Source organism: Trachurus japonicus, chromosome 1 (assembly GCF_045865225.1).
Source record: "Trachurus japonicus isolate A0001 chromosome 1, Traja_1.0".
Taxonomy (NCBI): domain Eukaryota; kingdom Metazoa; phylum Chordata; class Actinopteri; order Carangiformes; family Carangidae; genus Trachurus; species Trachurus japonicus.
In genome coordinates this window covers 35,903,540-35,926,452 of record NC_140907.1, presented here as the reverse complement: position 1 = coordinate 35,926,452, position 22,913 = coordinate 35,903,540, and the positions used below count along the sequence as shown (strand labels likewise).

General features: G+C 43.1%; 1 protein-coding gene across 1 annotated transcript in view; it reads right to left on the bottom strand.

Annotated features, from left to right (window-relative positions):
• The window catches only part of LOC146992432 (protein NLRC3-like), a 35,318-nt gene extending 28,617 nt beyond the window's left edge, over positions 1–6,701 (bottom strand). Inside the window, exons 1-3 of the mRNA XM_085790592.1 lie at positions 6,613–6,701; positions 6,466–6,528; positions 1,732–1,836 (exon numbers count right to left, since the gene is read on the bottom strand). Coding sequence (XP_085646718.1) covers positions 1,732–1,836; positions 6,466–6,528; positions 6,613–6,701 — 257 coding nt within the window. The remainder of the gene's footprint in view (positions 1–1,731; positions 1,837–6,465; positions 6,529–6,612) is intronic.
• Positions 6,702–22,913: the final 16,212 nt, after the last annotated feature.

The following is a 22,913-nucleotide window of genomic DNA, read 5'->3' as shown; positions in this document are numbered from 1 at the left end:
GGTGAAATATCTTGGTCATGTGATCACAGACACACTGACTGATGACGAGGACATTCTGCGTCAGTCTCGCATGTTATGTGCAAGCAAATGTGCTAAGACGGAATTTTGGCTGTTGCTCTGATGATGTGAAGCTGACTCTGTTTAAAGCTTATTGCACATCTGTGGTCAAATTACAAAAAAACGAGTATTCGGAGATTACAAGTGGCATATAATGACTCTTTGAGAATCTTGTTAAAACAGCCCAGATGGACCAGCGCCACTGAAATGTTTGTGAATGCTCGAGTCAACACTCTCCAGTCTGTCTTAAGAAATATCATGTATAAGTTCATTTGTCGTCTAAACAACTCAGAAAATCAGATTGTGATGGAACTGACAAACGTTGCATTTAGTGCCACGCGGTACACGTCACTGCTCTGGAAACACTGGTATAAGTGTCTTTTAATAAGGGGCTGCTAGGCTACCCCGTATGTTGTTGTTGTCTGTTGTTGTAGTATTGTTGTATTTTTAACTGGACCCAGAGTCTGTACTAATAAATTATCTATCTATCTATCCAATCCGAAAAAAAAACTACCTCACTTTTGCACAAAGTTTGGTCTACATTGTATGATAGATGAGTTATTACACTAATGTTAAAGGATAATTACAGTTTTTTGTACAATCTGGACCTTATTTCTAGCATAAAATACGATCATTTCCTCCCCCAGATAACTTTGGTGTCATTACAAGTGGTTGTGATGAAATGAGCTCCAGCCGAGAGCCGCGTATATCCGTATAATGGAGTCTACAGGGCAGCAGAATGCAGCCTCTAAATAACACATTATCTGCAGAGAAACTCCTTCATTTCACCAAGATTTAGTTCTGATAGGCTAGTGCTATTCCCCTCTGAGTCCGGGGTTAGCTGTTATCAACATCCGACCGGGGTCTGTAGGTTGACCTGCTGACCTCTGACCTGGATGATGTCATCTCCGAGCGCCGCGCGGCTCATTCTGATAATAATCATTCCACTTCGGCATTCGGGTCCATTTTTATCTCAACTAGCCGGAGCTTTAGTGAGTCCAGGTTGAGGAGAGGAAGAAGCTGAACTTCATCCAGCTGCTCATTTTGTTCTGACAAGTCAGAAACACGCAGAAACAAACCGTAGCATTAGCGGTAGCAACAAGCCGCGCCACGTGGCGCTCAGAGATGACATCATCCAGGTCAGAGGTCAGTAGGTCAACCTACAGACCCCGGATGTTGATAACAGCTAACCCCGGACTCAGAGGGGAATAGCACTAGTCTATCATCACAAAATATTAGTGAAATGAACGAGTTTCACGGTGAATAAGGTGATATTTACAGGCTGCATTGCGTGCCCCGTGTTCTCGCATTATACGGATATAGGGCGGCTCTCGGCTGGAGCTAATTTCGTCGAACGACTTGTAATGACACCAAAGTTATCTGGGTGAGTAAATGATCATATTTTATGCTAGAAATAAGGTCCAGGTTGTAAAAAACGGTAATTATCCTTTAAGACCCACAGTGGGCTCAAATTCAGTTTTCTTTTGTGAACACCTTTAAGTGCATTACATTGAAATTTGAAATGTATTTACTGATAGCCCCTTGAGATGAACATCCATCTTGTTTTCAAGGGAGTCCAACATAAAATTCAAAAAGCATACAACAAAAACAAGGAGAGCAACACATCAGCAGGAGAGCTGCAGAATCACAAACCAATCAGGTTTAAATTCTTACTTTTGTTGGTGTTCATGTCTGAAGTTCAAAGGTGGATCCATGGAGTCTTCACTCTTCATGGACATACAGCTGGGTGCAGGACTGTCTGGGTTCTGTTGGTGAAGCCTGATGGAAACACAAGAGATGCTGAGACCTTGATCAGCATTAACCCTCCTATTTACATAATTTATACATCCATCCATCTTTCACCTTTTTCCAAGAGTTACAAGATTACAACAATAAATACAATACAACAAATGAGTGAAATCCAGTGTTTCCCATTAAAGGCCCCCTCCAATGAAAATTGTGTTTTTCATGCTTTTCACATGTTCCTGTGGCATTTTTCTTGTGTTAGAGGACACATCAGCAGAAAAGGAAGTGCAAAACTCAACTCAATTTCTGAGTTTTTCTGCCTTCAAATTGCTGTGAACCAATGGCAGACGCAAACTGGCAGTTTCAGGGAGACTGGGGTTGACGTGTCACAACTCCAGGGGAGGGCACTCGTGCTGCAAGCTCCCGCACTGCTCTGCATCTGGCTCAGAGGTGAAAGGCTTGACAGCTCGGTGTAGCAGCCTGCAACAGTCTATATGGGTCCGCCACAGTTTCTCACAGAGAATGTGAGATCCAAAAAGAGATGCTGAGACCAGTGGCGGACTGGCAACGAAAAGAGGCCCTGGCAATTTTGACAGAGAGAGGCCACATTGCCTTCTCAGGTCATGGGGGGGGGGGGGGGGGGATAAGTCTTAAAATGTGTGCAACACCTTCTCATCACAATCCACGCCATCTAGGCTACAGTAGCCTACACAGATCAGCTGTTATTAAAATCCAACTCATCAACAACAGGATCACGATATTAGACCACCACTCACGTTACACAACAAACAATTAATCCACACTCAAACCGAAGCAACAATAATGTTAACTGTACTCAACAAGCTGTTATTACAAGGCATAGGCTACAACAGATATGACAGACAACCTGGGCTGTGTGTGTGTGTATGTGTGTGTGTGTGTGTGCGTGTAAGAAAGAGAGGGAGAGAGAGAGAAAGTAAAACCTGCTAGCTGTTAGCTACCGTAGCTCAGGCGTTGGTCTCCCGTCAGGTAAAAGCTGCCGTTTATTCCTCAAATGAAGTTAAAAAAGTTGTTGAGCCTCTCCGGTACAGTTATCCATCACTGCTGTTGAAATACCCGCTAAACTGGACGCAAAAACCGCGGGGGCGTCTGTTTGTTTACAATTAACGAAGGCAACGTAAACGTAGGCCTACGTGCCGCTCACACTTGGAGTTACGCAATGAGGCAGCGTAGCCTCTTGGCGTACAAGTCTGGGAGGGGCAGATACACACCGTATGGGCAGGAGAGGCAGAGCAGCTCTGTGCCTCTCCTCTGAAATACAACGAGATGGCGAGTGGCTTCTACGGCCGCTGCCTGGCCTGACGTAAATTCATTGAGTCCCCTGACCGCACATCCCTGCTTGAGAGCAGTGTGTGTGTGTCTGTGTGTGTGCATGCGTGATTGAATGAGTGAGACAACCTACAGTAACCCCCCTCTCCGCCCCTTAGAATAAGTTTTAATGTTGAAACATGTTAAGAGTTAGTTTTGTGTTAGTCCACGGCATAATTTGCGGCCGCCTATTGATGCAGCCGCTCCGCTTTATTTATTTAGCCTATTTATTCATTTATTTGCAGCCGCGGCCGCCTATTGATGCAGCCGCTCCGCTTTATTTATTTAGCCTATTTATTCATTTATTTGCAGCCGCGGCCGCCTATTGATGCAGCCGCTCCGCTCCACTTTATCTATTTGGTGGAGCTGCCTGCGGCGGCCGCAGTGGCATTTGCCCACATTGCCCAATGGCCAGTCCGTCACTGGCTGAGACCTTGAGCAGCATTAACCCTCCTATTTACATCACTTATACATCCATCTATCTTTCACGTTTTTCCAAGAGTTCCAAGATTACAACAATAAATACAATACAACAAATGAGTGAAATCATAGTATCCAGGGCTTTAATACCTGACAGATCAATATACAACTTTCTGCCACTGTGGGTTCATTTAGTCAAAATAACAGGATCTCAAACAATATTTCTGTCTCCCAGTTTCTCCCTGTTTGGTATGGAGTTATTTTTGTCTCATAAATATCTGTAAACGCACAGAAGGTGATCTACAAATGTTCCTTGGTTTGCACACGTGTTTTGCTATCCACAAATACAAATTTCTAATTTGTAACTTGTATTTTGGCCGCTCGTCCGGTGGTAGCCTAGTTAGCTTAGCTGCTCCACAGATGGAGCTTCACTGCTCCGCGAACGGCGGAGCAAACTTCCAAACAGGCGTCATTTGGATAAACTAACCGCATCTATACAGTTACTTTATCGCATGAAAAAACATTAAAACTTAATAAAGTGACGCATTAACAGTGGGAATTAAAATAATTTCTCGAGATAAGCCAGTAGCAGTCTTCTTCGTTATTTTCATTCAGCTACTCGCCAACACTGCCCCTCCTGGTGAGGAGAGCAGCCCTTTGTGAATCAGCAGCTGTGAGTTTGTGGATCTGTGTGGATCTCGGCAGGATTGTCTCAGAAATACGTCATTGCGGAAAGAGATGCGTGTGTGTGATTGGTGATCCACAAATGCAGAGTTACACTTCACAAACAGAATTTTCAGTTTTACAAATGGCTTTTTTGTTTTTACAAATGGAAAATTATACATTTACAAATATACAATATATTTACAAATACACATTTATTTGTAAAAACCAAAATACAAGTTACAAATTATAGCTGCTGCGCAGCAATGGGTCGGGTCCGGGCTACTTTTGGGCAAATTTAGGCAATTCTGAGCAACAAACAGGAGAATAGGAAGACAAGACAGTTGTCCTTATAATGTCCAATTTGCATCAGTTGAGGATTGAACCCACAACCTCGGGAACCAAAGACCGTTGTCTATCGCACTGAGCTAATTGACAAATTGCATTCAACAGTGGCTTCACAAATTGAGTAAGCCATTCACTGTCGTGTAGGCAGAAAAAGAAAAATCCGTTTTTGAGGTAAAATAATGATATGTATTTGTCAAACATCTACTATGAGTCTAAGATATTAGGAGCCTTCGCACATGGTCCAGTCCAAGCTATTTGGATTTTTAAATTTAGAAGCTTGCTGTGATGCCACCATTAGGACAATTGTCTTGTGTTTCGTGTTGAGAACATTTGACATTTTGATCTGTCATCATCATCATCACCCTGGCTGGGTCTTGAACTCACAACCTCTGACACCAAGAACCAGCGCTTAACTCAGTGAGCTAATTATCTGGAAGTGAGACATGGTGTGTGTCTTCTCAAATAGACTCAGGGAGTCAGTGTCCGGGCAGCAGTTGTGAACGCAGATTTCTGTTATCTAAACAAAAATCTGTTAATACATAAATTGCATTTAGACAGCAAAATAGCTTGAGGACATCTGCCATTTCGAACTGTCATCATCATCATCTTCACCCTCGCTGGGTCTCGAACTCACAATCTCTGACACCAAGAACCAGCTCCTAACTCGCTGAGCTAATTGGCTGGTAGTGAGACCTGCTGTGTAGCTTCATTTATCCACTCAGGTGAGCCAGTGCCCGGGCAGCTGTTGTGATGAAATGGTCAAAATGTCAATAATTCAGTCATCTAAACAAAAATCTGATAATACATAAATTGCATCTTGACAGCATGGAAATGTTGGTGATTTGTTTTTAATGATAAGTGTTTTGCTTCATAAGAGAAAATATGATGTTTATAAATTCCACTCTCACATTGACTGCAGTTGTTCCCATGAGAGCAGAATTCAAAATGTTCTAGAAAATTCAGTTTTTGAATTAAAATTCTGATATTTGCTAAACTTCATCAACCATGACTCCAGAATATTCAAATTTTTTTTCAGGAAGTTTGAAAATGTATTTAGCAAGAATTTGATGGTATATGTTTACAGTACTGTTTACAGTCAAACGTTTTCATGCACTGTAGGCTCAATTTTTGCTTAATCAAAAATCCGAGAAACAAGTTTTGTGGAGGACAGTCTGGAGATGCTCTGTAGCAAGTTTGGTGACAATTGAGCAAAAATTATGGGAGGAGATACATTTTAAAAGTTTTACAGTTATTGAAAAAAACAGAGTGATGGACTTCATAATTTGTAATAAGTTTAAGTGGACAAAAGTTTCAGCAGTATTGAGGCTACATTGTGGTGAAGTTTCAACACTGTAGCATCTACCGTTGGTTTGGTAGGAATTTTTAAAGTTTTTAAATTTAAACGCTTATTAGGGGGGGCACATGTCCTTGGAGTTGAGTGCATCTGGCATGGGACTGAACCTTTGTGCAAAGTTTGGTGAGTTTTCGCCCATGGGAAGTATGACTTCCTTGGAAGAAGAAGAAAGAAAGAAAGAAGAAGAAGAAGAAGAAGAAGAAGAAGAATTCCTAGGAATACAATAGTGTCCCGGCAGCTTAGCTGCCCGGACCCTAATTAGAAATTTGTATTTGTGGATAGCAAAACACGTGTGCAAACCAAGGAACATTTGTAGATCACCTTCTGTGCGTTTACAGATATTTATGAGACAAAAATAACTCCATAGTTTGGTCTCCTCCTTTCCAAAGCAAATCAGTAAAATGTTGAACAAATCAGTTCATCAAGAGTGATCTGGCCAAGAGAGCAGCATAAACCTTAGCTGACAATTACGTGTTGCAAAAGAAATGTTCTACGCTGGTAGAAGGTGCACAGAACTTGAGTTGACTTACCAACTTTTTGAAGGAAGTTCTCCTTCAGGTCCAGGACACTCTGGTCTGTGCTGCTGCCTTGGGCTTCAACACAGCACAGCACAAAGGACATGATTGTGAATAAAGATGAAACAGTGATCTAACATAAGTTAAAGTTCCTCATCTCACCTTTGAGCTTTGCTCTGAGTCTCATGTTCCCCAGACAGAGTGATGTTCAATAGAGAGACTCCCTCCTTCACCTCCTCACACTGATCCATGGTAGCGCCTCCACCCTTACACAAACACATGTTATCAGAACCCACACCATTATTCGTCATCATTCTCAGTCAAAGCAAATACTAAATAACACTAATATCTAATATCTAAAATCTGCATACAGACGGGAGGTTGAACAGCTGGTCCTCTGGTGTGGTCAGAACAACCTGGAGCTGAACCCGCTCAAGACTGTGGAGATGACAGTGGACTTTAGGAGGAGCCCCCCAACACTGCCCCCCATCACTGACCTGAAGTGGACATCAAACACAGATAGCATCATCAAAAAGGTCCAGCAGAGGATGTACTTCCTGCGCCAGCCATAGGCGTCATTTACGCTGGGGACGCTGGGGACATGTCCCCACCACTTTTTGTCAAGCACAATTTTGTCCCCACCACAAAATTAACTTAACATTATCCTAATGAAGAATGACGAAAAAACGTTGATAAACTATGACAAAATAGGCAGCTGAAACAGTGTGCATGGCGCAGAGCTTCTGCCGGAGCCAATAACTCGCAACAATGTAGCTTTGATTAAAGTAGTTATAACAGCCTGGAGCGGCGCGCTGCGCGCGTCCTCGCGGCCGCTTGGCTGGTTACACAGGGAGCTGCTTCTCTCTCTCCGCGCCGGTAAAACATTGACTCCACTCGCCTGTACTCGGTTTTCCACACACACAGGTCTGTCTCTAGCTCTGTATGTATGGATGTGTGTGTGTGTGTCTCGTGTGCAGACGCAACTGACAAATATTTATAGACGGACAAGCAACAACTTCATTACCGGTAATCATCATTTTATTTTGAAAATTGACCGGATTCTCTCGCCTTTTCTGTGCTCGACTTCCTGTCTGGTACGATCCGTCTGTCCAGCTTGACAGACGGCGCTCACGGCTCGCGTGAAAAATAGAACAGACGCCGAACTGAAGGGCGACCTCCACGCGGGGTCGATTGTACCGAATGAGACAGCACCCGATATATGCTTAATGTTCGGGTGCAAAGTCACTGTTAACAAAATCAACATCTAATCTGTCCCTTCAAAATAAAGTTAGTAACGTGTCTGTTTGGAGCAGCTGCTGACAGATGTGCAGCTGACAGTGACAGTTCCTCATCACTAAACCTGAGCCACCATCCGATCCTTCCTCACTCACGTCGTGACGACGGGACAAAGTCTTTTGGACATATATTTTATATACTGTGTTTTTCCTCTCTATAACCGTCTCGTTTCAGTTTTTGCCGGTAGGCAATCATCTGGTGCACCCGCTGTTTCTCTGTTTCTCACTCACTCTCGATGCGCATAGATGTTATTAAAAAAATAAAAAGGAAAAAACACAGATGCGCAAATTGAAATGACGTAGCCTAGTCTAACAATTCAATGACCACAGCTGATCACCAGCTTGTCATGCTCCACCTGTCACGTCTCTAAACACAACTACGGGCTTCTTCTTCTTTTTCTTTTTTTTGCTGCGGTCTGGCGGAGAATTAAAAAAAAAAAGAAAATGCTTGTGAGTCCAGCCGCATCGGGTCCAGGGTCCACGCTTAAACACTTAAACACTGGTCGGACCTGGTCTGGTCTTTGCTCATTTATTTGCTCAAACTTGGAGCCAGACCCGGTCCTATAGGAGACCAGAGTCTGGTTGAGAACGGTAGTCTATGACGGTCTGGGAAACGGTGTCAGCCAGGTGCGGTGCGGCGGCGTCGGGGGGGGGTGCGCATATGGTCATTGTCCCCACCACTTTTCAAAGTAAACTGACGCCCTTGGCAGGGCTCCAGACTAACTTTTTCACAGGTAGCACCGGTGCCACCTAGCTTTTCGTTTAGTAGCACCAAAACAAATTAGGTAGCACCATATTTTTCTGTTATTAATACGTGACCTAATACACAGAGTGGCATGTTTAAAGAGGCTGCAGTAGAGTGGGCTGTTGATGAGGTAAGAATGCTAAAATAATCAACTATAGACCACAGTGATGGAAAGAGTACAAAAAAATCTGTTACCTTGATGAAATTGTACTCAAGTAAAAGTAAAAGTAGGCCTACTGGTATAAAAATCTACTCAAGTAAAAGTAAACTCATTTAAAATGTACTCAGAGTAAAAGTTACTTAGTTACTTCTTTTGGGTGAGGGGGTATAGTGGCCAGGGATTGGCCTCACACACATGTCTCTGTGTTCCAAATCCGTCCCTTCTCTATCGATACACTGGTCTCCATCATCTTTTAGCTCGTGGCACCAACTTCTCTATTCTGACCTTCTGACACTGCAGTTGTCCAGGTAATCAGATGGACAGTTAGTGGCACTAAGGTCGTCACGATCATGGTCAGGATTTCAACTCAATATCGATATTCGGGAAAATATTCAATACTCAATACCATTTTCAATACCACAGGGATAAAAAAATAATAATAATAATAAAAATCTCTCTCCCTCCCTCACTCACACACACCTGCTTCTTTACTGTCTTTCCTGTCTGCTCTCAAGGAGGGGGGGTATTTTACTGTAGTCCCTCTCTCTCTTTCACACACACACACACACACACACACACACACACACACACACACACACGTCTTTACTGTAACTGCTCTGAAGCAGTGCGCTTCTTGTCTGTTCCTCTGAGCTCCTAGATGACCATGGATCAACAATGGGCTCCTACATTTAACTCAACGGGCCGGTACCGAGAATGAAGTCGGACCGCGCCGGTCAGCGGTCCCGTTAAAAACAATGAACACCGCCGATGATTTCATTTAGGAAAAAAAAAAAAAAAAACACGCCTCGGACAGGACGTGAAATGTGGACATGTCTGGGCAAACAGGACGTTTGGTCACCGTAAACGTATGGACATGCCTGATAAAGTTAACGTCAGCTAGCTGCGGATAATGGTTAATAATAATAAGACTACAACAGTGTAGCGACCAGCCCTGTGCACACGTAGCGGTGAGGGGGAGAGGGGGTGTACCTGCTGCTGCTGTGCTTGTGTGAAGGGAGAGGGAGAGAGAGAGAGAGAGGCAGCGGCGGCGTATTTTTGACTGACAACCCATGCAGACGCAGTGCAAGTCCATATATTTATTTTTTTACTTTGTAACGGAAGCTATTTAAAATAAAATAAAAACTAGGCTACCTTTTTTTCCCCCACTCGTCCTCCCGCAAGTAGTAGCACCGGAGCGACCACATTAAATTTTAACTCGCACCTTAAGAAATTAAGTCGCATATGCGACCTAATAGGTCGCACGCTGGAGCCCTGGCCCTTGGCGCCAGCTCAGGAAGTTCAACCTGCCTCAGGAGCTGCTGATCCAGTTCTACTCTGCAGTCATCCAGTCAGTGCTCTGCGCTTCCCTGATTGTCTGGTTGGTTCAGCCACCAAACAGGACAGACACAGACTGAAAAGGACCATCAAGACTTTAGAGAGAATCACTGGCACCAAACTGCCCTCCATCCAGGACTTGTACACCTCCAGAGTCAGGTGTTGTGTCAGACCGGTTCTGCTCCATTTGAAAGGTGAAGGAAGCCCGGAAGCGCTACAGACACCAGCAGCAACTGCAGCTTCTACTGAGAGCTGGGGTCAGACGTAACGCACGTGAGACAGACACACGGACCGACCGCGTAGATGTCGTGGACATTGTTAAACGTCTCATACCGTTGAAAAAAAAAAATACCGTTGTGTTGTGCGACGGCAGATACAGAACCAGCTACTTATTTAAAGTTAGCGAGGTGAGCTGGGTGAGGGAGGAAGGGAGGGAGAAGGAGCGGGGTAGCCGGTGAGGGAGGGAGAAGGAGCGAGGTGAGGGAGGGAGGTGGGGGCAGACAGGCAGGTGAGGGTGGGATCACCCTTGTTATTTAGTTTAGTCATTTTCAGCCAATAAAAGCTCTAAATTACAATTTTGTTTTTCAATTTTGGGAGAAATGTTGACGGTAGTTGATAGAATAATAAAAACAAAAGTAGGCTATTTTACTCAAACACATACATAAATAGTAGCCTAAAACCAGAGACACTTATCATTTTGGTAGTGGCCTCTTAATTTTTTACAGAACTGTATATATTATATATGTCTTAATAAAAAAAAAAAAGAAGACTTCAAAGCATTGAACGTTTAAACTCAAGCTTTCCACGGCGGCGCTGCACAGGTTGCAGCCAGTGACCGAAAGGGCACACACTTTTTCTTTAAAGAAGGATTAAAAAAATAATCAGCAAATCATTTAACAGATCATTTAAAATCTTACAGAAATATCAACATGAATTTAATGTGTTGATGTAAGGGTAAGTTAAAAGAACCCTGTATATTTCATAACGTTTTAATTTATTTTGGCATTAAAGCTCCAGTTGGTAAGTTGACGAAAGTGAAAGTAAACTCCGCGACTTGGTCGGAAATTTCAAGACAATACTCCGTCAGGTCCCTTTATGAACCTCTGCCAAGCGCCCCACACACACACAGACACACACAAAGTAGCCATAAACGCACCCACAGAGAAAAAAAAAAAAAAAAAAAAAGATGTACCGTATCCATAGCACGACGTGTAGGAGCGGCGATTGGCTGCTCCTCCTGCTCCCTCTACCTGACTGGTGGAGAATCGTCGGGCGCGGTGGATTTTGGCAAATACGATTACAGGCTGTAGGTGGAGCCAGAGGAGTTGGATTTTGTCCTAAATTACTCATTTAATGTCTGACCATCAGAATATAGTGACAGTTCCAGCAAATATGACTGAATAATTGTTACCAACTGTCGGAGCTATTTGTTACTTTTGTATTATTTAATCACTTATTATTTAGTTATTTTTTGTGGTTTAGTTTTGGGGAATACACCTTTAGTTTGTTTATGATATTTAGTATTGATTACGTTTATTTTGGTACTTAACCATGCTTTTACTTTGAAGGTACTGGGTAGCTGGAGCGCACCGGGTGAGTTTACATATAGGGGTTGGCAGTCACAGGTGAGCTAGGCACCTGGGAGGGCAGATGGTTTTTTACCAGGGCAAGAGAGGCGGCAAAGGCCCATTGTTCTTTGTTTGTTTGTTTGCCGATGGAGAATAAACCTAAGAAACTTCATTTTTTGCCTGGACAATGGACTTTGTTTTATCCTGCGTAAATTCACTCCCTAGGTGTCTCAGTGGCCGTTTGATTTGATTTAGTTTCATTATAGTTTTGATAATTTTGAAGTTTTTTGATTATAGACACCAAGGACAAATAGCCACTACATAAAGTAAAAAACCCACCCTAAAGTGAAGATTTGGCGGATGAAATCTCTGACAGCTTGGATATTGGATTGATGATTTGTGAAAGAGGATTGGAAAACGTGCGGGTTTGGAGAGTTACTGGCCGACGGACATCACACGAAACTACTCAACAGCATCGGTGAGCAAAGAATTACGAGGAGGCTGTATTGGAAAACGGCATCACTATTGGAGTGTTTGAATCATCGTTTCTTTGCACTGGATGTTTATTGGGATCTTTGGAAGTTTGGATGACGCGCGCGGGCTGCGCAATTCTACTATCTCCTGGTAAGCCACGCCTACTCTCATTCATAAAAGTCTCTGATGCGGAGCCGTGTGTCACAAACGATATCCCTGTGTGTTATGAGTATTTCAAACAAAAGTGTGGAAATTAAAGGATTGAAAAGGACTTGATGTGGAAAAATGTCTGAGGCTGCAGCCAAAGCAAATGACTCTGTGTCCGTGCTCTCAAAAAGGAGTGTCAAGTTTACCTCAAAGGGTCTAACATTTTATTTAAAGACGTGTCAAGAAAAAAGGTCTTTGAAATGCAAGCATGTAAAAAGGAGCATCGATAAAATGTGTGATTTGATGGTATCCACTGACAATGTGAACTCAGTGCAAGCCGAGCTGAGTAAATGCATTAAATGCTTCGAGGAAGCCAAAGACATGCACGAAGCCATTCTGAATCTGAATTTGCCTGAGGATGAAGCTGAACGGCAAAATATATATTTTCATGCAAAAGGATCTGGGTTTTCGAATTCCATTGAAAAGGTCAAATGTTGGTTATCTGATGCTGGCTATCCATATGTGCAATCAAATGATGCTGAGCCACCTCCTGGTAACTTAAGTGTGGCTTCTGATGACATTAACCCCGAAGACAGTGTTTCAAATGTTTCATGTCAAGAGGAGAAGCGTTCCAGAGCGCACTCTAGGTTATCTAAAGCATCATCAACATCATCTGCAAGAATAAAGACAGAAGCCGACAAAGCGGCACTTATGGAGCGCATGGCTGCATTAGAAAGAAAACACGCATTGGAAGCAAAAGAGGAAAAACTCAGAAAGGAAAAGGAACTGTTCGCTCTGGAAACGGAACTTGCGGCCGCTAATGCAAAACTGAATGTGTTGGAAATCAATTCAAAATGTGGCTCTAAAGGATCGAACGCAATTAATTCATATTTTGACAGGAACTGGACTGGTGCTCAAGGAACACGCCCACTGAATCTCCACGCGGATGATTTTGTTCCACAAACAGATGCTGCAAATAACATTGCTCACATGGAGGCTCAGGTTGTCACTGTCACACCTGTACATGCGGCAATAACACAAACTGACGTCAGACCATCACTAATAACTAACACCCAAGTGAACGTCAGGCCCGGACGAGCAGCAACGACACAAACTGACACTGGCCCAGTAATGAGTCAAACTCACACAACACGAATGGTTCCTAATACTCTGAATCTACCCCGCAATAATAACCCCTGCAATGATATTATGGACATTATGCAAAGGCAGAATGACATCACTGCATTGTTGGTTCAGCAAAATTTAGCATCTGCTTTGCCAGTAAGAAATATCCCTGTGTTTGATGGCGACCCTCTTCAGTTTAAATCCTTTATGAGATCCTTTGAAAACTGTGTAGAAGGAAAAACTAACAATGCCAGTGATTGCCTGTCATTTTTGGAACAGTACACCAGGGGGCAGCCAAGAGACCTTGTCAGGAGCTGTCAGCATCTACCCCCAAGTGTGGGTTATCAGAGGGCCAAATTCCTACTGATGGAGCATTTTGGCAATGAACATAAAATCGCTTCTGCTTACATGGAAAAAATTCTGAACTGGCCCCCCATTAAAACAGAGGATGTACCAGCACTGCAATCTTTTTCCCTGTTTCTTCGAGGTTGCTCCAATTTGACACAGCAGATAATGTACATGAAGGAGTTGGACATGCCCTCCAATCTCAAAATTATTGTGATGAAGCTTCCTTACAAGCTACGGGAGAAGTGGAGGAGTGTTGCATGTGATTTGCAGGAGCAAAATGGATGCAGAGTAATGTTCACTGACCTTGTGACATTTGTGGAAAAACAAGTTAAAATACTCTCTGACCCACTTTTTGGCAATATTCAAGATCTGTCACCTGTCAGCCGTAGCAAAGCCTCCAATGTCATTCACACAAAGCAAAGGAGAAATGGAAGCACTTTTGCCACCAGTGTCTCTGCTGTGAAGGAAAGCAACAAAACATACATGGACAGTAACATCAAGTCTTCCTCTGCCCAAAGTTATCTCAAATGCTGTTTATTTTGCAAACTTAACAGTCACTCTCTGGATAAATGCTCACAGTTCAAGTTGAAGATGCATCGGGACAAGATAATTTTCATACAGGAAAATGGAATTTGTTTTGGTTGCCTGAGAGTTGGTCACAGAAGCAAAGACTGCAGGAGTCGTTTGGTCTGTATTGTGTGTAACCAGAAGCATCCATCAGTCCTTCACATTCAAGAAAGGGATAAAGGTACATCCTTAAAGGACACACAAGCTGTGAGCTCTCCACCGAGTGTTTCACCGGGACCTTCTCAGACATGTGGAGCTATAGGGGCCGGTGAAGAGGATGATGCTGTCTTCTCTATTGTTGCAGTACAGGTTAAATGCCAGATGAGTGATGAGGTCGTGCAGACTTACGCTTTTTTGGATCCTGGGAGTTCAGGTACATTCTGCACTGTCAGTCTGGCAAGGAGACTGGGTTTGAGAGGCAAACCAGCCAACATTTTATTGAGAACCATGGGTCAGAGGAAAATTGTGAGTACGACTGTATTGTCTGGTGTGGAAGTGTCTGGCATGGACGTGGATGATTTTATTGAGTTACCAAGTGTTATGACTCAAGAGACTATGCCAGTGTCAAGACTGAACATCCCACAGCAAGAGGATATTGCAAAATGGTCTTATCTGAGGAACATAAAACTTCATCATCTGGATGCAGAGGTTGATCTGCTCATTGGGACAGACGCTCCTAAAGTGATGGAACCCTGGGAGCTGATTAACAGCCAGAGTGAGGGACCATACGCAGTCAGAACCAGAGTTGGCTGGGTAATAAATGGACCACTGCGCAGTGGAAACAGCAGTGGAGTCAAGACGGGCTGTGCTGTCGTCACGACTAATCGAATCTCTGTGGAACATCTGGAAGAGATGCTCATCAGTCAATATAACCACGATTTCAGTGAAAAGACATCAGTGGAACGGTTGGAAATGTCAAGAGAGGACATTAAATTCATGAAGACTGTGCAAAGTACAACAGAACTGAAAAGTGGACATTATTGTATTGACTTACCTTTCAGAGAAGAAGATCCTGCCTTACCAAATAATCGCTGTGTGGCAGAGCAGCGGCTTCAAGGCCTGAAGAGGAAATTTGAGAGAGATGTCAAGTACAAGGAGGAGTACACTTCATTTCTCAGTGACATGTTGGATCAAGGTTATGCTGAGATGGTACCCACTGAACAGCTGGAACAAGATGATGGAAAAGTGTGGTACATCCCCCATCACGGAGTACATCACCCTACCAAAGGAAAATTAAGAGTTGTATTTGACTGTGGTGCAATATATAAAGGAACTTCACTGAACCAGCAGCTGTTGCAGGGACCAGACTTAACCAACTCTCTGATTGGAGTCCTCATTCGGTTCAGGAAGGAGCCTGTTGCAATCATGGCAGACATCCATGCTATGTTTCATCAAGTGCAGGTACCTGATAAGCATGTTGATTTCCTCAGATTCCTGTGGTGGCCCCAGGGCAACACTGACCAACAACCAGCAGAATATCGCATGAGGGTACATTTGTTTGGAGCTGTATCATCCCCAAGTTGCGCTAATTATGCCTTGAGAAGAACTGCAGAGGATAATGCATCTGATTTTCCCCCTGAAGTAATCAGCACAGTCAACCATAATTTTTATGTGGATGACTGCCTAAAGTCCACAGCCTCGGAGGGAGATGCCATGCAACTGGTGAAAGACTTAACTGCACTCTGTCACAAAGGTGGATTCAGTCTTCAAAAATGGGTAACGAACAGCCGGTCTGTGTTGATGTCAATCCCAAGTGACATCAGAGCAACAGAGATGAAAGAACTGGATTTGGACACAGACCAGCTTCCCGTCGAAAGAGCACTCGGACTGAAATGGTGTGTTGAGTCCGATAAGTTCATGTTCAGGACTTCAGTGCAGGAACGGCAGCAGACCAGGAGAGGAATTTTGTCTGTGGTGAGCTCGCTGTATGATCCACTAGGATTTTTGGCTCCTTTCACCATGTCAGCCAAGTTAATGTTGCAGGAGCTCTGTAGAAGAAACCTGATGTGGGATGAACAAATTTCCCCCTCTTTCTCCAAGCAATGGTCTGATTGGCTGAGTGACCTTCAAAAGATGAGTGCATTCACAGTTGAACGCTGCATCAAACCTCATGACCTTGGAACATCTGTGACAGCGCAAATCCATCATTTTTCTGATGCAAGTCAAGTTGGTTATGGTACAGTGTCTTACTTGAGATTGGAAGATGGTGATAAAGTGCATGTGTCATTTCTTGTGGGGAAAGCCAGAGTTGCTCCCCTGAAGCAAATGACCATTCCTCGCCTGGAGCTCACGGCAGCAGTTCTCGCTGTCCGAGTGGATGCCATGCTGCGAAAGGAGCTGCAGTGGCAGCTGAAGAGGTCGATGTTTTGGACTGATAGCACGACCGTCCTCAAGTACATCTCTAGCGAAACTAGACGTTTCCACACCTTCGTTGCCAACAGAGTCTCTGTTATTAGAGAAGCTACAGATGTTGGTCAGTGGAAGTATGTGGGCACGAAGATCAATCCTGCAGACGAAGCGTCACGTGGATTGACAGCTGAGGAACTTCTCACAAATGGAAGATGGATTAAAGGCCCAGAATTCCTGTATTTGTCAGAGAGTGAGTGGCCTGTACCTGACTTTGAGCCAGCTGTGATTCCTGCTGATGACCCGGAGGTCAAAAAAGAACCAGCAGTGTATGCCATCGTTAAGCACTCAGAAGATCCCACAGACTGCCTCATTCACTATTTCTCGTCGTGGAGGAAACTTAAAACATCTGTTGCCTGGTTCCTTGAGCTTAAAAGAGTTCTTTTGCTTTTGAGCCAAAAGAGAAAGGAGTTTAAGGCTGTTGAGAGTGACAAGGAAACAGAAGCTAAAAATTCTGTGGAGCAGAAACTTCAGAGCTTCAAGACCACACTGCGAGGGAGGATTTTGACCCCAGGAAATTATGATGAGGCAGAAAAGGCAATATTTTGTTTTGTCCAGAAGTACAAGTTTGAGAGTGAAATTGCCTCACTGACACGTGGCTTGGATAACATCTCCAAGGACAGCCCACTGTACAAGCTGGATCCAATACTGGAGGACGGCATTCTCAGAGTTGGAGGTCGCCTGCATAAATTGGCATTACCATCAGAAATCAAGCATCCTGTTATCCTGTCAAAAGATCTACATGTTTCCCAGCTTATTCTACGTCATATCCATCAACAGCTAGGACACGCTGGTAGAAACCACATGTTGCACAGGCTTCGACAGAGATATTGGATCATTAATGCCAATTCTGCTGCAAGAAGGACGATTACAGAATGTACAGTGTGCAGACGGTACAGAGGAAAACTTGGAGAGCAGAAGATGGCAGACTTACCGGAGGAGAGAGTCATGCCAGACAAGGCTCCCTTTACAGATGTTGGAGTGGATTATTTTGGCCCCCTGGAGGTCAAAAGAAGAAGAAGCCTTGTGAAAAGGTATGGAGTGCTGTTCACCTGCCTCACCAGTCGTGCAGTGCACCTGGAGGTGGCACACACACTTGATACACACTCTTGTATTAATGCTGTGCGGAGATTTGTTTGCAGAAGAGGTCCTGTGTCAAGCATGAGGTCCGATAATGGCACAAACTTCATTGGAGCCAACAAGGAGTTGAAGCAAAGTCTTGCTGATTTGAATAATGAGAACATTCAAGGTGCTTTGATTCAAGATGGGATTAAATGGAGCTTCAATACACCAGCAGCTCCACATCAAGGTGGTATTTGGGAACGTCTGATTCGTTCAGTAAAGAGCATGCTTTCTTCTGTTGTCAGACAGCAGGTGTTGGATGACGAGGCCCTGCAGACGCTGTTTTGTGAGGTGGAGGCAATACTGAACGACAGACCCATCACAAAGGTTTCTGACGACCCCAATGACCTTGAGGCCCTGACACCCAATCATATTCTGTTGCTAAAAGGAAAACCTATCTTTCCACCAGGACTCTTTGAGCAGAATGATCTGTACACAAGGAGAAGATGGAGACAAGTACAGTACATTGCAGAACTCTTTTGGAAAAGATGGGTATCTGAGTACTTACTTGTGATGCAGGAAAGACAAAAGTGGACGAGGCCAAGAAGAAACTTCTCTCCAGGAGATATTGTCATCATCGCTGATGCTACAGCTCCCAGAGGATCCTGGATGATGGGCCGAGTTCTGAGTACCAAGTCTGATGCCAAAGGATTGGTTCGTTCTGTGTGCCTTCAAACTAAGACCAGTGTTCTGGAGCGGCCTGTAACGAAGATCTGCCTGCTCCTGGAGGCCACAGTATAGGATCATGGACATTATTCTTTCTTTCTCCCTTACTACTCTGTCCTCTATCTGTTCTTTTTTGTTTACAGCTTTCCAGAAGAAGACAGAAGAATCCCCCCCCCCCCTTTGTAGAGTTAGGGAGAGATAAATAGAATAGCTCCTTGTAGAAATTAATGTAATTGTGAGTTTATACTTTTCACAATTAGGGGCCGGAGTGTCGGAGCTATTTGTTACTTTTGTATTATTTAATCACTTATTATTTAGTTATTTTTTGTGGTTTAGTTTTGGGGAATACACCTTTAGTTTGTTTATGATATTTAGTATTGATTACGTTTATTTTGGTACTTAACCATGCTTTTACTTTGAAGGTACTGGGTAGCTGGAGCGCACCGGGTGAGTTTACATATAGGGGTTGGCAGTCACAGGTGAGCTAGGCACCTGGGAGGGCAGATGGTTTTTTACCAGGGCAAGAGAGGCGGCAAAGGCCCATTGTTCTTTGTTTGTTTGTTTGCCGATGGAGAATAAACCTAAGAAACTTCATTTTTTGCCTGGACAATGGACTTTGTTTTATCCTGCGTAAATTCACTCCCTAGGTGTCTCAGTGGCCGTTTGATTTGATTTAGTTTCATTATAGTTTTGATAATTTTGAAGTTTTTTGATTATAGACACCAAGGACAAATAGCCACTACACCAACTGAAGCTTTAATGAATGGGAAAAAAAGAGAAAAATCTATGTTTTACCACTGATAGTGTGGTTCTGCATAGGTGCAGATTATTGTGATGTCAGACAACAGATAGAGAAGTTGGGAGATTTTGTCTCTGACTTTCCCGAGGAGCTCCGACATAAGGTGGCGTTCAATTGAATGTTTTCAACCTGGAGACGGACTCGACCCAGTGCAACCGACTCGCCTTTTTTTTTTTTTTTTTTTTTTGAGAATTTACAGTAGGCTACATGACGGTCCGGGAGACGCTGTGGCTACTGTAGGGGGGATGACAATCTAAAGTAGCTCTGTCTGACCAGAAGGGGGGACAACGCGTATCCCCACCGGGGATAATGTCCAGGGGGGGCATCGAAAACAGAGGGGGGGAATCCCCCCCACCCCACCGGCAAATCGCACCATACATTCAACGCTTTGAAGTCGGAACTCGTCAACAGTCAATCGGCCAATCCTAAAATAGTATTTCTTGTTGCCGGGTAAAGTCTGAAAATACAGGTTTCCACAGCGGAAGCACAAGTCCCACGAATACGCTGCACAGGCAGGTTGCAGACAGTGACGGAAAAATGCCACAATGACCGAGTAATGATGTGGCCGCGTTATGCCACCGCAATAAATAAATAAATAAATAAATAAGATATATCAAGATAAGGTCTGATGCCAAATGGGGGAAAACGTGTTTCTTTTAGTAGCCTATATATACACATGTAAATACTACTGCAAATACTTTTTTATATTATTATTATTTTGTCGGAACTATACAGAATAGAAAGCTCAACTTCAAACGGGATAATTATGGCATCAGAGAGTATTCGCTTACACGTCTTTTACAAAGAAAATGTCACCTTGATTCGTGCAGCAGGTGAAACGTAACTGGTTAAACTTATTCAGCTATAAACTCGACGTGCTATTGATCCTGAGGAACAACAACCTTGGACACGTCTCACGGTTTTAATGGTTAAATTCAGTAACGACATTAAACACAGATACACATAACACTTGTAAATTAATTGGAAACGAGAAAACTGGCATTAAAAACAAACATTTACCTTCGTCCTAGCGGATCAAAACAAAGTGCGTCACGATGAAGAATTGTAGGCTAAGTGAAAGTTTGTGACGACCCCAGGTGTAGCCCCTGCAGGTATGGGGATGGAGCCCCGTGCAGCATGAAATTAAAAACAACCTCGTTCATCACAAAAGAATAACGCCAAGTGGATTGTGGATTTAGAAGAATATTCTGAGTTGTTCTATTTATGTTATCATAATCACATACATGGATAGGCTACAACATTTTTTTTTTAGTTTAATCTAAAATCCACAAAAAATACTGTTTTCAACGTTATTAGAGGACAAAAATAAAAGGCAAATTACATCTGTTATCTATCATGTTTTGTGTCCACAATCATAAAACACTTACAAAGTCTTTGTCCTATTATGATTTTATTATTTAGCCTAATTGTAATCTGTAGTCTGTATTAATCTTCTGAAGTACATAACTAAAACCAACTGTCCCCATCTTGCATAGAACACATGAAACTAAAAATACAAATCATCAACACATCTGTGTGGGAGCAACATTCATACGGAAACATAGATATCACATCTGATATTAGATCCCCACCTCAGTAAAAGCATTTACTCCCAAAGGTCAGTTTGTATCATGTTCAATTTCTCATATTTACAACAAAACAAATTTAAGGGAACTGTCAAGATTACATTGGCCAATCTTGTCATAGAATCTACATCTCTGCTTGTTTATCAGCAGATCTAGGCTCCAGCATGGCACAGACACATGTATGCCACTGAATGCTATGTTTATATTTCTATATCTATGGTTAGCAGCACCCGTTGGTAGTCTAACCTGTTTTCTGTGTAACTAAGGGTCCACAGAAATGTGTATTACATGCGTATTCAGAATTTGTCCTCACAAAGTAGACCGCCTGTTCCACATTGAACACAGAGACACTGAGGAACCACGTCCCAACTCAAATCCAGGGTTCAGTGAAGGTTGTGTTGAAGGTGCGGATTAAGATCCCTTTGTCAGAGGAGACTCTGTAGAAGGACAGAGAGCCAGCACTACAGTCTAGATATACTCCTATTCTGTTGGACACAGAGGATTTTGTGAAGCCACCACAGCAGTGCTGCTTGCCAGTTAGCTCATTGTGATAGACAATGGTCTTTGGTTCTAGAAGTTGTGGGTTCAATCCTCAATTGGTGCAAAGTGAACATTACAAGTTCAACTGTCCTATCTGCCTCCTGTTTGTTGCTCAGAATTTGCCTAAATTTGCAAGTGGAACTCGCTGCAAAACCACAACTCCAGCAGCTCCAGCATCAGCCTCGCCCACTCGCCAGCATCAGCCCCGCCTACCAGTTCCAGCTCTCTGGAGTGACTGAGCAGAGAAGCACACACAGCCCATCTATCTACAGCACCACTGCATTAAGATATAGGCTACCGGTAGGCTGTTTGTGAAAGATGGTGACACAGGCTGTTAGTAAATCAATTTTCATATCACATTGATTACTGTTTTAACATTTGAACTATATTTATAATATGTATGTATGTACCTGTTAGATAGATAGAAGTTCAGGATATCACTTGTATAATGTTTGTAGCATAGTTGGTAGGAACGTTAACCTAGCAACTGGGAGATCAGTATTCGATTCCCAACGGAGTCTCTTTTTTTCTTTGCATTTTCCATTTTGTATCTATAATATATAGTGCTGTCAAAGTTAACGCGTTGATTTTGGAGATTAATTTTAATAAAATTATTATGAAATACAAAATATACTCCAGGACGTTGATTCAAGAGTTGGGGACCTGAAAGAGGAAAACCAACTGTTCTCTGAATTAAACAGTGTAAATTGTTTAAATGTTTAATACAAACTCAATAATGTGACTGTTTTCTCAAATAACAGTAAAAATGGAAAAGTCAGACACGTACTGTAGCCTACTTCCTCATTCACAAATTCTGATTTAAGCCTTGTGCCACTGCTGCTCCACTAGATGGAGCACATCACTCACTATATCTGAACAGGGCTGAGGAGTTGCCTGACCACTGTATTGCATTCATGGGATACTATAGAAGCTATAGTCATTGATAGTTCATAGTTGAACTGAACTGACACCAAGCTAAGGTATTATGACATCTGTCTGTTATCTGAATAATTGATAAATCACTTAAAGACTGTACTTTTTTCTGAATGAGTCAAAAGGCCTTTGTCAATTCTTACTGTGTAAGTGCATACAGGTCCATTAACCTAAGACCTGTTATTAATGCTTAATTCTAAACAGTAAATTTGCATAATTTACAGGGATTTAAACAAAGTGAGGACTGAGAAACAACAGTTATTAACAGTTTAGGTGTGTTCTTCCGCCTTCTTCAGACTATCAGACGGTGACGTGCCCTATCAGCTGGTGTTACGGAGGCGTGACCTTCCTTTCAGGTTTGACAGGTCGGTCACGCCTCCTGCTGTCGGGTTGCTCCTGCAGGACAGTGCTCCATGTGTGTGACGGCATGTAAGCTCCCTCATCCTGGTTCATGGTCCTGTGGGCACGTTTTCTGGTCTCCACCGCCTCCATTATCCATCGTTGGTATTTGTTTTCTTCTGTGCGTATGACTCTGGCCTTCTCCCAGTTCATTATGTGGTTTTGTCTTTTGCAGTGGTCTGATATGGCTGATTTAAAATTTTCCTGGTATGCTTTCTCTTCTTCGGATCGGGTGTGCTGTTTTTCTG